The sequence below is a fragment of the Leptinotarsa decemlineata genome, unplaced genomic scaffold (assembly GCF_025532065.1).
Source record: "Leptinotarsa decemlineata unplaced genomic scaffold, Ldec_3_MD MMD2_tig00026369_RagTag_RagTag, whole genome shotgun sequence".
Taxonomy (NCBI): Eukaryota; Metazoa; Arthropoda; class Insecta; order Coleoptera; family Chrysomelidae; genus Leptinotarsa; species Leptinotarsa decemlineata.
In genome coordinates this window covers 6,243,996-6,259,795 of record NW_027412709.1, presented here as the reverse complement: position 1 = coordinate 6,259,795, position 15,800 = coordinate 6,243,996, and the positions used below count along the sequence as shown (strand labels likewise).

The following is a 15,800-nucleotide window of genomic DNA, read 5'->3' as shown; positions in this document are numbered from 1 at the left end:
TACGAAAGAACTGTTATGCACTAAGATTTATGTCGAATCATTGTGGAAGAGAGGTTCTCCTAAATCTGTATTATACAACTATTGGCTGTCACTTGCGCTATGGAATCTTGAATTGGGGGATGAGCTCCTCTGTTGTTGTTGTGTCTCTACGTTTATGAGAATAGAGAAAAATTTAGGGCAAATCAACAAGATCACCCATTCGCAACTAGAGCTAGAGGGTTGGTGATAGCGAATCCTCACCGAACCTCTATGAGAAGAGTTATCTATACCTCTGACCCAAACTATATAACAAGCTAGATGTTTCTATTAAGGACCCAATGAATATCTGCATATACAAAAGACAATTGAAAAGTATCTCATTGAAAGAAACTGCTACACCGTTCACGAGTTTCAATAGTTACTATCGATGAATAATTGTTAATTACCTTTAAAAGTCCAGTTTAGTATCTGTCATGTTTTGTTATTAGTACTCTCTGGGAATTGACTGAAGATGATTTCGTTAAACCAACACAGGCATCATTTTGTTCTCCGATGAATCGATTTTAACTGAATATCGTTCTTGAATAAAAAAAAGTATTTATTGTTTCTTGATAACGAAGAGGAAGTCTCCAATAGAAACATCTGGCTTCAGCAAGATAGTACCCCTATCCAATTCCTGAGGTCTGCAATTTTTATTGCCGCAGTATTCTAAGCCAAATGAGTAGTTACAAAGACGCCTATGTAGTGTACCAATGAACTACTTTTTATTGTAGTAACTATTTAATAAAAGAATAGAGTTTATAAGATGGAGCCGGACAATATGGAGGAATTGAAGGTACAAATAAGACATGAGTATAGGATAATTCTGCGAGAAGTTATTCGAAATGATCAAAACGAGTTTCAATAACATCTAGAATCTGGTCAATTAGGGCATGGACTATAGAAACCTACTAATCAGGTAATTTTACCATATTGTTATCAAAATATGTATACATTTTTTTTATGTGTTATGCAGTCGCAAAGATGATATATTCATCATTAGATGATTGGAAATATATTAATTTGTAATATCAAATGAAATATTATCTAGGAAGGAAAAATGAACTGTACTTTGATTTACTCATGGCAAATTTTCTTAAATTAACACATCCTCTCATTCATTGTAATTACTAGTACTGATGTTATAGGTTTATTGGCTCTCGAAACAATTTCAGTAGAATTCTCCAATTGATTACCTCAATTTCGAAATATTCACGAGTTGTTTACAATTTTTCAAAGATTAGCAGCATACATTCAACGCGAATAAATTGAATAATCATAATGGAATATGATGACAAACAATATCTCTATTCATTTGTTTCATGATGAAACAGTTTTCATTCACTCTTTCAACTTGTGATAAAGACAAATAATAACAATCACTATAAATCAGTGGTTACACATTTATTGCAGTACTTACACATAATTGAACGCTATGCAATAATAAAAGATATTACAGTACACGTCCTTTAGGATAAAAAAATGAAAGTAAAATTCAAACTGATTCAATAAAAAACTTGGATTTAATGTTAATTTCACATATTTACATAGTCCATTGACATACATAACGCAATTAGCGATAATGAAAAATTGCACAATACAGTCACTTCAAATAGTGAGTTGTAAACAGCGAATCGAAATTTATCTAAGTAGGTATAAAGGTTGGGAAGGTTTACAAAAGTTGGGAATTATCTACAGGGGATACAAGAGACCCAAAAGTTTGATTGAAAATCATTGTTCATTATGAGATTTCTGTAGTTACGAATTTAATGTCAACGAACAAAAAGGTAAATCCATGCGGAAAATCAGGAAATTTGATTCTGGAATAGATATATTCCACAAACAATCACTTTGCTTCAGATGCATTTTACTTCCCATCGGGAATGCAAAATGATTATCCATGGAAACTGAATTTCTGAGAGTATTTATTATTGAAAGCTCATTAATTCGTGATATATTTTCATAAATGAAATGAAGGAATACAATTCGTGATAGAACTCAACATACACGATCAAAGTCATATCATGATGTGATTTTTGAAAAAATTTTATATAATATAACAACCTCTCAAATATTTCAGGTCTCTTTTTGTTTCAAGCTATAGTCCGTGAGCAATTTATTTTTAAAGTGGAACAAGACTGATTTTTCACACTCTTTTAACTTTATTTGATCAAATATTATTTGTATATTTCTATTCATCAAAAGTGGAGTTTTCCTAATTTACATTTTAATATTGAAAGAAGAAAGCTAGACCATCGTGATTTTTAATACTGTAAACACGAAGTTTGATATTTTGCATCTTGGTTAGATATAAAAAAACACATTCATATGGTTTTTTCCAAATTCTACCATTAGGAAACATTAGTGCATCCATAATTGATGACTTTAAAAATGTATAAGTTGGTACAGAGCATGTTTGCCAAATATAAAACGACACTTTCATCGGGGGTTTTCAAATTTTCAAAGGAAAAGGAATGGTAGGTGGGCTAAACCTTCTCGTGGTAGGCTACTCCTGCGATTTACAACAGTATAAAGTTACGTTGTCAGATATAAAAGAGAGCCCAAGGTTGTGAACTGGGTAACTCTAAGACGTGTCATTTTTAGAAAAAACAAAAACGTTTCGAAAAATAAGGCTGTGTATTTATTTTTCAGCTAATGTTTGTGTTTATTCGTTTCTTTTGATAATTTTGGTATAGACAACCGTCTGCAACTTTCTGTGTCGATATATACTGTTGGATTTTGGCAAAAACCAACTCTATAGAAGTTGAACAGGAAGCTAAATCCTCTGAGTGCACTAACTTAGATATTTAAGAACACCTATACTTGGATATATATCTACCTCTTTGGGTAGAAAAGGAGTCCTATATTGAATAATATTTCTCTTACATGAAATTTATGCCTACAGATGAAATTTCCAGTAAACACAATGAATTACCGGTAACGGAATGTTCAAGTTCGAATTTTATGAACAACAAAAGTATTGAATAACTGGAGAAAATATGGATACCTGTTTGTGAACTGAAACTATGGGAGTTCTGTGGCTTGATGCAAACATTGTTGAATTCAGGTCATACGTTAACACTTTCTGTATGACCAATGAAGATGATTTTTTGAGAAATAACTACCGCTATATTTCACCAAATATTATTATTGAAATATCTCACATTGATTCTTCATTCATGCACTATGAAACGGAATGTTTGTTTTTGACCTAGCAAAAGTATTATTTTGTGTGACTTTCAAAAAAATAGTTCAAAAACCGCATCTCCGATTTTAACCTATTAGCAATCAAACATATGTAGGAGCTTTATTATTTAATCAATCAAGTGAAGCCATTTTCTGAATTGGTTGAATGAAAATTTCATAATTTGTACTTTTTCAATATGCTTCTCTGCATAAATTGAAGGTATTTAAGATATTAATGTATGGAACGGACATTTGAATTCGGTAAAAAATGCGTTGAACTGATGGAAATATTCTCAGTTGAAAAATTTGAAAAGTCACCTGAGAATGTTTCAACTACCACTTGTAATTTTCAATCACAGAGACACTAATGATCAGTTATGAAATTCAGTCTACCTACTCAATTGCTCACCAACTATAACTTCGTAGGGAATAGGAACAAAGTAGACTAGGCACCTAAGCTCTGTCCGACCCCTATGACCCATTGCTTACCCTAATTATATCGAACAAGAAATTCCCTGAACCTCCAGAGGCATGACCGTCGCCTCCGAAAGGTAGGAATCTCTTGTTACGATCTTGGTCGTCTTCTTCTATGTTCGCTAAATCTTCTGGAACAGGCGCAGATTCGGCTCCCTCTTGGTCGGAGTCATCCACTTCCCTCGTCACCCTCACGTGCCTCTTAGCAATGAGATTGCTCTCATCGTTGGCAGGAGACTGTAAGAAAAAGAGAAAACCATTAGTGTCTGTTGGTTTCCTGAATGAAAAGCAAGGAGGTATTGGAAAATAATAGCTGATTCTTAGATAAGAGGAAGGATGATTCATATTTCTTCGTTCTTCGTTCTACAAAAACCTTTAATGAAGTAGTTTTCAACTGAAAATCAGTTCAAGAGTTTTATTTCACTTATGATGTTTTAGGTAAATTCTCTAGCGAGTCAAATATTTCTTTGAAATGAATTTGAATGGAGCATATTGACCTAAGTGTTATTTTCGTGATCACTAATAGACCAGAGGAGCGCAACTGAATACTGATAGTTTAAATATTGTATAAATCGCTACTGTAAAAATGTTTCATTAGTGAAAATAAGTGTTCACAACGATTGACAACGATATTATTGTTATAATTTTGGAATATGTGTTTATCCCTAGATTGGCTCTTCGTAGGTATACGGACAGAAGAAATCTCCCTCTGAAATGAGGTATGATGATATAATTTTTCGAGACTCCATGGAAATATTTGATACACTTCATAACACAATTTGAATATTACATTCCACTCAACTGGACGATAACATTTGTATAGGCGTTTTAGATTCAAAAGCTATTGTTTAGTGAAACACGTGTTGAGGTTATGTAGACTGATATGTTAAAATCTCCTCTTGAGTTATTGATTTCGCTAGAAATATCTCTGGCAAATTGTATTTAAAAACTGAATACAGGATTCCATATAAAAATACTTTTTTTGAATAGTGAATAGCAGTTTGTCTGGGCGACAATTCGATTCAATTATTTTTTTATATTTCTGACATATAAAGTAGTGATATTCTTCAAAATTATTATCAGTGTCAAACTGCCTAGCCTACTTTTCGTAAACAGTTGAAAAAAGTTTTATTTTTCTCAACAGATTACGAAAAAATAATGAATTTTTTATTCTTGTACGGAAATCAACCTGTATATTTTTGTAATGGAGTATTTATAATGGAATATTTCCATATATTTATCCATAACAAAAAACTCAAATGGAATTTGCTCATTTGATTTTTTAGATCTATCAGGTATCAGAGGATATAAAGCATTTTCAGCCATCTTTTGAATAGATAACGGCAAACTGACTATAAGTATGATGAGCACACTTCGTTTTGAAAATAATGGAAAAATATTCCCTATCGAAGATGAAATAAATATTTTTTGGAACCTGACATTTTATTTTGTGTTATTTTGTGGGATATCTATCTTCATATCCTGTAGAAAATGCGTTCATTATACAAACTATAACTTTTTATTACTATTTATATGATTATTTACTATACTTTCTGAATTTTTGATATTGTTGTGAACATATACAATGTGCCACAGTAATAGTTGAAAAAAGTATGATACTTCATAACGGATTTGACTAATATAAGAATGGAGACTTTCGGGGCCGAAGTCAAGATGGGAGAGAACAAAATCCGAGCTGAAAGGCCGTAGTCAAATCGAACTTTGTTTTGTCTACTACTTCGGCAGACATCAATTAGTCATGTGTGCGTTAACTGCAAAGTTATATCTCTAATGCTGTAGAAGAGATCATAACTCCGAGCATAGTTTAGTTCAGAAGTGATTCATTTCATTGGATTATTTCAGTTGAAATATTCCTCCGAATCACGACTTAAAAAAAATTTGGCGAATGTACATTTTTCTTTGAAATTTTTCTATTGTTATTCCATAGGTATTTTGTTCTTTCTCCGTTGAGAAGTTATCCGCATCGTCATTTGTAAAGTAGAAAATAACTGAAAAAAGTATTTTTTCACGATAATGAACTGAATATTTAATACAACTTATGTCAAAGTTACTTGATGGTAGCAAACAATACGAAGGATATAACAGCCTTCAGTATATTGCAAATCTTACTGGAAAGATTGGAAAGCAATAACTCTTTTGTACTTCAGACTATCCAGGTATGGACAGTTAAATTCAAATGAACGTAAAAAAGATCATTGTTCAACAGTAAGTTGATTTTTATATTCTCAAAAATGAATTATTTTCTGTTGATATCGATTATACCTACTAAAACCTAGCTGACAAGGATTGTTGTTAACATATAATATGTTCAATCATTTTAGAATATTTATACAACAAATTTTTAACAGTGATGAATAGTTTGTCTCGAAATTAATTGGTTATTATTGTTAAACTTATATTCAATCAGAAAAATAAGGAAAGGAAATATTTTCACTATGAATGGGATGTGAACGAGATCGATTACATCAGTTGCAATAATATTATTCAAAACAAATGAAACATTGGTGAATTTTGTGATATGCAGTGGAAAACATAAGAATGAATCACGATAAAGAAAGTTTCTCTTGAAATGCTGAAAATGTTCACAACAAATCTGAAATCTCACAGTGTAAAGTGATGAGGGAATATTTTCTGTTTCACTTTTTTTATTCTTTTCAGTATTCATGACACCAGCATCTGAACCATCGCTAGTTTCGTCATCAGATCTTAGAACAATGGCTTCATTTTGTGAATCACTAGTAGTGTCACTGTCAGAAATAGTACTCTTTCCATCCAACTGTACAAGAGAAGCTGATGAGCTACTTTCTGCATCATCTTCATCCTCGTAATCTTCGTCGTCGTCATCTGGTGGGAAGGTGGGAAGCACTACGCTGACTTTTTGCCCACCCCCACCCCCACCTCCGGATCCTCCCAATCCTCCTCCTTGCAGAATTGCTCGTCCAAATACTCTGAATGCAGTGCTTGTTACATTTTGTATAACATTATCCAAAACCTAAAAGTGTAATAAAAATTTTACTCTATGGAAAAGTAGATGCCTGTTGGAAGTATGAAAGTGTATGTGTTCGAAATCAGATTTATAAAAATTTTCATTCTTACATGATGCTACAACCTGAATTCTCGAAAGAATTATGTATTATTGATCATATAATATTCTACTACTCAATGAAAAATGGTTCGAAAAATGTCCATCTGATATAATAAGTACCTACTTCAAATAACAATTGCTTCCTTCCTCAAGAGTTTGACTTCAGTGTTTTCAAAGAAAATTTCATGAGTTTGTACTGAAGGAAGGAACCAAACCTCTTCAGAATTTTTTTAATTTTGTTTTCCGAAATCTACCCAGAATCATTCCTTATAATATGTTTCGAAAACGTCTCATGAGACTTTGTATTATTTCAGGAGTATTTACATCACTCACTGAAATATTTCTAGAAATGAGTACAATTGGACTTCTTGTACTTTTTTGATGATGTTTTGTTTACTTTTTCATCGATCGCTTCCTGATGAGATATATTATTATGAAATATTTATTTTAATACGTTTTCTCACTCCATTGATAGAATTATCTGAACGTGCATTTAAAGATTCTCTATTAGAGTTTTTTGTTATTATATGGAAAAATCTAATCTAAAATGAATGATTCGGGACAATAATTCTCACTACTTTTGTATTTATTCCTCCCTAACTATAAACGTCCATGGAATTCACACACTCAGGCAAGCTGACGAAGGGTTGAGATTGAAATGAATCATGAAGTTGAACTGATTAATATCAGCCAATAGCACTTACAGTAGTGCTATGTATTTGGTTGTGATCTAACTATCAGAATCGATTTTCAACTTCATTGGCATTCATGGCTCCAAACATACTTGTGCTTGTAAAATAATTCAGAATGAAACATATTGTCACATGTCTGAATAAATCGATATAACTCAATGAATTATCTTCAATATCTCTTCACCTTATATTCAAAGAGATACATTTCTCAATTGAGTTGTTCCTGCTTAGTTTTCACAAAAAGTTAGTACATCAACTATTTGAGGTTGGCTAGCCTTTTTGCATTCGATATTCATGTGAATTATTATTGTTATAGATTGCATTCCCAACAAATGATTTGGGGAACAAAAACTTGTTTTCAAATCAAAATGAACTTTCATTTCTTGAAGGACGCCTTCACATGAATTCAACTGACAATTCTAATTTTGGTTCGATTTAGATAAAATTTTAAATTAATTCAATTAATGTGTAACAATCTATTTCATTAAACTGTAATTTCCACAATGCCTCTTTCATAATATATTAATTGACCTCAATACATAATAATTTCCTATAGATAATCAACTTTGAAAGCTACCTAAATGACCCGATCGGAAAGTGTGCCTTGGCTATGCCACACGGAAAACTTATTTCCTTGGTTTCGTGACATTGACGGCAGCAATTCCAATTTCGGAAACGCGAAATTATTCATTGAATCATGTGATTACGTGTTTATAAAAATGATTCCCATAATTACCTGTGACAATGGTGGACAGAAAGCTCCAACTAATTTTACGAAACTATTTATTCCTTGTAACAATCCAGGCAAATCAATTTGTGATAAAATATTTGTTAAGCCTCCTAAGCCCCCACCAGCCATAGGGGCATTATTTCCTCCTCCTGCATCTCCTCCAATCTGTTCAAATATATGGCTTATTTAATTTATTCCATCTATGTAATAACGAATGATTGTATTCCAGTTTGGAGTTATTCAAATATAAAGAACACACTATATAAAGAACGATGTAAAAATATAGGAAAATTAGAATTTCATTATGTCCAGAATGAAGAAAAATATCAACAGAAATAGTTTCGGCAATATTCTAAATTACATATTCTTACTTTACACAAAGAGATTCCAGCCATATTTATGATGTAGAAATATGTTCGCAATGAAAATAAATATGGTTACATATAACCTTTATAAAAATAACATTTATGAAAGTTTTGCAAAGGAATTTTTGAATAATGCATTCCAGGTTGATGTGGAAAGAGAAAAACTGTCAAGATAGATTACACGTTTTTTGGGAAAGAAAGTTTTTGGCTTTCTACTACTCCATCTGATACAAAAAAAAGGGGATGAGAGAATCTTCCAAAGAAAGGAAGGAAGGAAGGAAACTCTATACATGAATGTGTAGATCATGCAAAGAAGTAACTTTCAGTCACAAACTGAAAGAAAGTCCTCCTGAAACAGCTACTTTCATATAAACATTGAATTACACGAAATAAAATAATAATAATAGGTATATATAGAATCCAACCACATTATCAGATTATTACCAGTTCAGACCTGTTGTAAACCAGTTCAAACCTGATAAAACCTGTTCATAACCGGATGAAAACCAGTTCAGCAGACCCGATAGAAGCAGATCAAGTATCCGTTCAACCTATCCAAAAATCTGATCTATTCAAAAACCTGATATAGAACCAATTTGACCATGTCTCGCGTGGCAATTTAGTTGTATGCCTGGCTGATGACGTAACTGGTACACCACGGTTGGATGCCTGGCTGTCTGTCTCACTCCGGCTGTCTGTCTCGCTCAATCGGGGCCGAGTCTACTGTCTACTGTCACCCTCACTGGTATACACCGATGTTTCGCCTTAAGACACTTTCCCTAAGGCTCTTCAGTACCAAATTGGATAACATTATAGAAAATACACACACTTCATTCATGAATTACGATTTTGAATCTCACGGAATAAGCTTGATCTGCTTATGTCATCGATGACATCGTAATGACATTCATTCACCTATTTGATTCAATCCCAGTGAGGGTGACAGTGTTCTATGTGAGTACAATTTATTAGCATTCATTCAAAGTAGAACTCATGTGAATGATATCTGATTCTTATTCCACAACAAATGTTTGAAATACAAACTGGGTAGAGAAAAGTATCTTCTGTATAATTCAGTGTTCATATAGAAGTATTTGTTTCGAAAGAATTATTTTCTTTCGTGTAATTCAATGTTTATATGAAAGTAGCTGTTTCAGGAGGACTTTCTTTCAGTTTGTGACTGAAAGTTACTTCTTTGCATGATCTACACATTCATGTATAGAGTTTCAAATTGATTACTTCCTTCCTTTCTTTGGAAGATTCTCTCATCCCCTTTTTTGTATCAGATGGAGTAGTAGAAAGCCAAAAACTTTCTTTCCCAAAAAATTAATCACTTCTAAAAATATAACCCCTTCAATTCAGATTACACGTATTTCATACAGTTGGTTATAGTCATATTTAAAAACTTTATCATTATACTTTGGTTGACTGGAATATGTATATCTAACACATTATAGTCGATAAATCCATCATCCACACCTTTGTGTGAAAACAAAATACATTGTAACACCAACCCAAGAACGAAAGTTATTCAGACACAACCAACGGCTAGAAGAGAAATCTAATAGTAATATAACAAAGATGTGATTTTGCATGGAATGTGAAGATTTTTCACAAATTTTCAATGATGGAAAATTCAAACGAACCACTTGAAACATTTGATTCATAATCCATGTAAATGGTTATATTGTCGGAAAAGAAACTGACGGAAATGATGAGACGTAGAATAAAATAAAAAAACAAAAATTAATTAGGTTCAAGTGCATTTGCAAGGAATGAATATCGATAATTGCATATGGATATAGTACAAAGAGAAGAATTGAATAGAAATAATGGTCAAAAATTAGAGCACACATATGAACAAAACTAGGGAAGTATGAAAAACAAAAAACATGGTGGATGACAAAGAAATATACAAGTTGAGAACATGAATTATTCGAAGCATAAATGTAATAGGAAATAAATTGACAGATGTTTGGAGAATGGGATTAGACTTGCTACACAGAAACAAAACAAAAAGGACAAGGACAAATAACGAGGGAAAAAGATCATGAGTATATGTATAAGAGTGCATACAGCAGCAGAAGTGAGTTGTGTACTGCAAAACAATATAGTAGTATTTATATTCTGGATTCTGAAGTAAAACAAAAATAATCTTTATCTGATAACATAAAAGATAATAGAACAGAATCATTATTCAATTTTTTTTTATTGATGCAACTAATGTTCCTTTATTTTGAGTATTTTAATATTAACATTACTTATTATACTTATTATATGCAAGCGCCGTTGTGCAGGTATTTGTTCTCTCCTATCTTCCGGATGTCTCTTTAAATTTGTCTGTATTTGGGTTACATCAGGCAATACCCCTTGTGTTGGAGTTTTTCTAGTTTCATTGTTTCTAAGAATGTGTGTTGTATATTGAATGTTAGGTCTTGCTGTGTCATAATTCATCGGGGAACAAATACAAATCATAACACAGCAAAATCTAACTAACATTTAATATACTACACAAATAATACACATTCCTAGAAACAATGAAACTAGAGAAACTCCAACATGAAGAATATTACCCGATGTTATCCAAATACAGGCAAGTTTAAAGAGACACCTCAAGAAATAAATATATACAAAATCATTGAAATCGAACAAAATTATGAGTATTGTGTTGAATACCAGAGATAAAGTAGATCCAGAAAGTGTTTTTGATACTCATTTATTAGTAACTTGAATCAATCGAAAATTGGCTCTCATTATTTCATAGTTGATTGATTTGGACAATTGTATTGACTGTATTTCTGTCAATATGAATGTAGCAAATCCATATACTTTCGAAGTAATAAAAACTAATTAATTATCAAAATATGCAATGTCAATGAAGTTGATACTTCGTCAGATTTGAAAAAATCTAAAAATATTCTATACAAATACTTGGTAGCAGAAGAAAATATAATGATTTGACCAACAACCAGAAGGAAAGTGATGAATGGAACGCAGACGAGAGGCAGTATTTTATCAAGTTTGGAAAAAGGTTACCACATAAAGTATATCTTGACCTACATTTAACGAAATATTGATATTTGCTGTATGAATGTCAACAGATATAAACCATATTACCGGAGCTATTTTTCTATATAAATTACGATATCAATCAACTCATATCCATCGAAAGGAAACCGTGCCTCTTTGAACATTGAACAGGTTAGTATGTAGTACAGTTACGTAACATAATTTGAAGAAGAGTGACATAAGAGTCAAATAATATTAAACATGCCAATGTTGCACGCAGATCGTAAGGACTCGAAGAAAGTGAAGAGAAAGTGAACACGAACCAGCTGAAAATTTCGGTGCGACGCATCATCACACTTATATAACTCTGGAATTCGTGCAAATCCGAGAAATTGAGCAATTATTTTCGCATCTAGAAAACACCCTACACGAAAATTGAAGGATATTTAAAATTATCAGTAGGATTCTATTCATATAACCGTGACATGAAATTAACAAAAGACATGTTATATATCAGCGTACAAATAATAATTCTTTGAATATCTTATCAATTTTCCGGGTATGTTGGCCGTGGTCTGCAGATTTTCATGTCTGATGATTCGTTGACGACTGCAGTAAACATTATCAAAATAAAGCAATTGACGAAGTGATTTGTTTGTCCTCAAAATAGCTGCAACAAAATTGTTTCGGATCTTCAATTTTATTAGATTAGTGCTAGGCGTGGTTTCATTCCTATTGTTTCAATTCAGTGACCTCCTGATACGGGGATCAATTGAGTGCAGGCAGTCAGACTTTATTTATGTTGAATCCCTCTTCTGTTCTGAATTTTCATCTCCTCTATATATAGTCTTGGATAGTAACTCGGGGATTTGAGTTTCTTCAAACACGATAATTTGGGTACCATCTGGTTACATCTAAATAATTGCTCCCGAATCAAATTAAACCGATAGAAATGAAGTCATGCTCATCAGCAATGGAATGAATTTGGAGAACTGAACAAACTTCATGATATCTGCACAGAGGACAACTGGAACACTTTGCCCATTGGCTTATTGCCTTTGATACTGACTAACGCAGTCGCAGAGGAAACGTCAGGCATAAAAATCGCCAGACATAACATAACTGAGAACAAATCTATGACCTCATCAAGATACTTCAGATCCACCTGAACTGGACGAAACAGATAAATAAGGATACATTCAGATTAAGAAAAGTAGGTATCATTAGCATTATCATTAAAATATATTGAATGGGGTATATTTTTGGGACGGACTACTTTTTGGAAAAGAAAATGATTTTGGCTTTTCACTTCTACAGCTTCATACGCTGGATATGGAAAGATAGCAGTTGATTCCAGATTAAATTTTTCGCAAAAATGTGTAGATCATGCATAGAAGTTACTTTCAGATACAATATGTAAGAAGAGCCCTTTCGGAGCAACTAATTACATATGAACATTGAATTATAAATAAATCACATACAATGTGTAAAAGCCAAATGGAATAAATTCATTATTTCGGTTACTGTACGTATTTGAAAAAAAATCCGAAACACGTCGAATGTAAATCATAATTTGACAGTCTTCAAAGTAAAAATGCTACCCCTTCTTTCAACACCCTTCAAATGACAGGTACCCCCAATTTTTCAATTGAGGAGTATAGGTTTGTGATATATCGTTTGAAAGTTCTCATCATCCTCTATTCAAAAATGTTATCGCTTTTTAGTTTGTTGCAACAATTGAGATAAATTAGAATCATGTGGTTACCTTATTCACTGGAACTTGACGGTTTGCTGGAACAGCATATTTGCTAAACTTAGAATGAAATCATTTGGAAGTAGTGTCAGATACTTCCAAAAATTGTGTCAAATTGCACCAATGAAAAAGAGACAAATCCTACAATCCCTGCCTAAATATTAACCTTTTCAGGATATTGCGTGTGCTCTTCCCTCATTCAGTAAGGATTTTCCGTTGACCAGTAGTGTCAATTTTGCCGAATAGCATAACCGTTAAGAGACAAAGTACACTCAGCAGAAAACATAAATTATTCTAAAAATGAGTTTTTCTATCAAAATCATCTTTCATGAGCTCCTGAGTATGTATCATTTTATAGGGATTCATTTTATTCTCTTTCAATATGTTTACGATGTATGGCTAACATTGAATGTAGTGGATGTATGTAGGTTTTCCTCCAACTCAAGCATCACATCTAATTTGAGTTCATAACTTAGTGCATTGGCAGCTGCTTTTTTTATCTGCTCCACATGACCAATCTCGCGAAACTGCTTCTCTATTTTGCTTATTGTTCCTAGAGATATTGGTGGTAAATTAGGAAATTTCTCATGAAGTTGGTGAGCTACTTAATATTGTGTTTGGGTTCTATCTCCGAAACTAATCATTTGTTATTTCATTCATTTCCATTAATATAACCATTTGTCAGACTTGAAGTTAACGAACTTTGAACTTAAATTGAAATAGTGTCAGCTAATGTTGTAACATACAAAACAAGTTAACAAGGCGTTTTAAATTAACGTTGCCACGAAAACTATTTACAGTTTTTTAAAGTATACTATCTGAAAAAAACATTGCTATGGTTTTTGCTTACTTTATTATTATCAATACCTCAACATGAAATGTGTTTTTTGGGTATGTTACAATAAGTTTGGAGTGTATTTTATCAAATTTCGGTAACCATATGATTTTAATTTATTTTATCACTTGTTGCAATAAACTTGAAAGCGTTAAAAATTTTGAATAGAAAATAAAGATACCTTTTAAACGATATATCACAAGCCTATATTTCCCATTTGAAAAATTGATGGTTGTATCGTCATTCGACGGGGTTTGAACGTAGGGGTATCATTTTTCCGTTGAAGTATGTCAAATTATAATTTAAATCTAACATGTTTCGGGATTTTGTAAAAATATGTACCGTAACCGAAATGATGAATTTATTCCATTTGGCTTTTACACATTCTATGTATATCCGTTATGGTACACAATACGATATATGGAGAAGTCACGATATAAAAACATATAACAATAACATCTTCAATGTTTAGGAATGAGACATCTGTTTCATTCCCTCACCAATTTGTATAACATTCCATAATGAAGTACTCAGTTCATTCATAACCTTACGAGTTTTTGTCATGGATGAGTTAAAGCTACTCACAGGTCACGATGGCAGTACGTTATGACAATTATACATTTATTTTATTCAATTCCAATCATAAAAATGTTGTTTGAATTTGGAGAGTCATATTTTAAAGATAAATTGGTGGTATTTGGGAAATGAAGGTTTTGGCTTTCTATTGCTTCAGCTCCATACAAAAATGTGTTGATGAGGAATTGACGAATGATGAGGTAATGACGAATTTCGAAATTCGCCCTTGAGAAGTGAAATTTTTCTTTGTAACTCTTTCATGCATTATTCCGTGTAGCGTTTTTACAAATGATATCTGATTCCGTTCAATGACGAAGGTTTGTAGTACAAACTGAATCGGAAAAGGTGGTTTAAGTATAATTCACCATTTCGAATGGAAGTAGTTGTTCCGTGAGGGCTTTGTCTTTCAGTTTGCATGTGGAAGTAACTCATTCACATAATGTAGATATCTTTACACAGAGCTTATTTCGAATTTAATTGCTTTTTGTATGAAGATGGAGAAGTAGATAGAATACAAAACTTTTCATTCCCAAAAGACATATATTTCACATCACGAAAATGTTTTCTTGAAAACGAGAATATTTCTGAATGGAGAAAACTGAAATTGTCATATGTAAAATTATATTATAGTTCATTATCAAAACCATCAATAGGTGCAAACGTAGAGGTGCATATGTATCTGCATCTGTAGAATAGGGAGAGTGAGTGTTAGCCCACATCGCTTAGGCCACATGTGACCTATTGTACATCTTCCCGAGGAGTTGTCCTCCTAGGTCATCGTCCATCCTGTCCTTTCCAGGAAGGTGGACAGGTCACTGGGAGACATTTCCTTTATATCGGCAGGTGTAGGCCAAGACTCGCCGAACGCACATTCTCTTATTGACGATAACTCCGGGCACTCGCATAGGACATGCCTGACAGTCTCATCTTCCCGTTCACACATCCTGCATGGAGGTGTGTCCACTAGCCCCATATTATGGAGGTGTTTCCTTAGTTGACAGTGGCCAGTCCTACTGTTAAGCGTAGATTTTTCCTGGTCATCGCCAGATATTTTTT

General features: G+C 32.7%; 1 protein-coding gene across 5 annotated transcripts in view; it reads right to left on the bottom strand.

The window, feature by feature from the left end:
- LOC111507510 (uncharacterized) overlaps window positions 1-15,800 on the bottom strand; it is a 484,193-nt gene that overhangs the window by 21,616 nt on the left and 446,777 nt on the right. For all 5 annotated transcript variants that reach the window (XM_074185259.1, XM_074185256.1, XM_023162821.2 and 2 more), the window contains exons 3-5: window positions 8,213-8,371; window positions 6,305-6,691; window positions 3,694-3,915 (exon numbers count right to left, since the gene is read on the bottom strand). In XM_074185259.1, coding sequence (XP_074041360.1) covers window positions 3,694-3,915; window positions 6,305-6,691; window positions 8,213-8,371 — 768 coding nt within the window. The remainder of the gene's footprint in view (window positions 1-3,693; window positions 3,916-6,304; window positions 6,692-8,212; window positions 8,372-15,800) is intronic.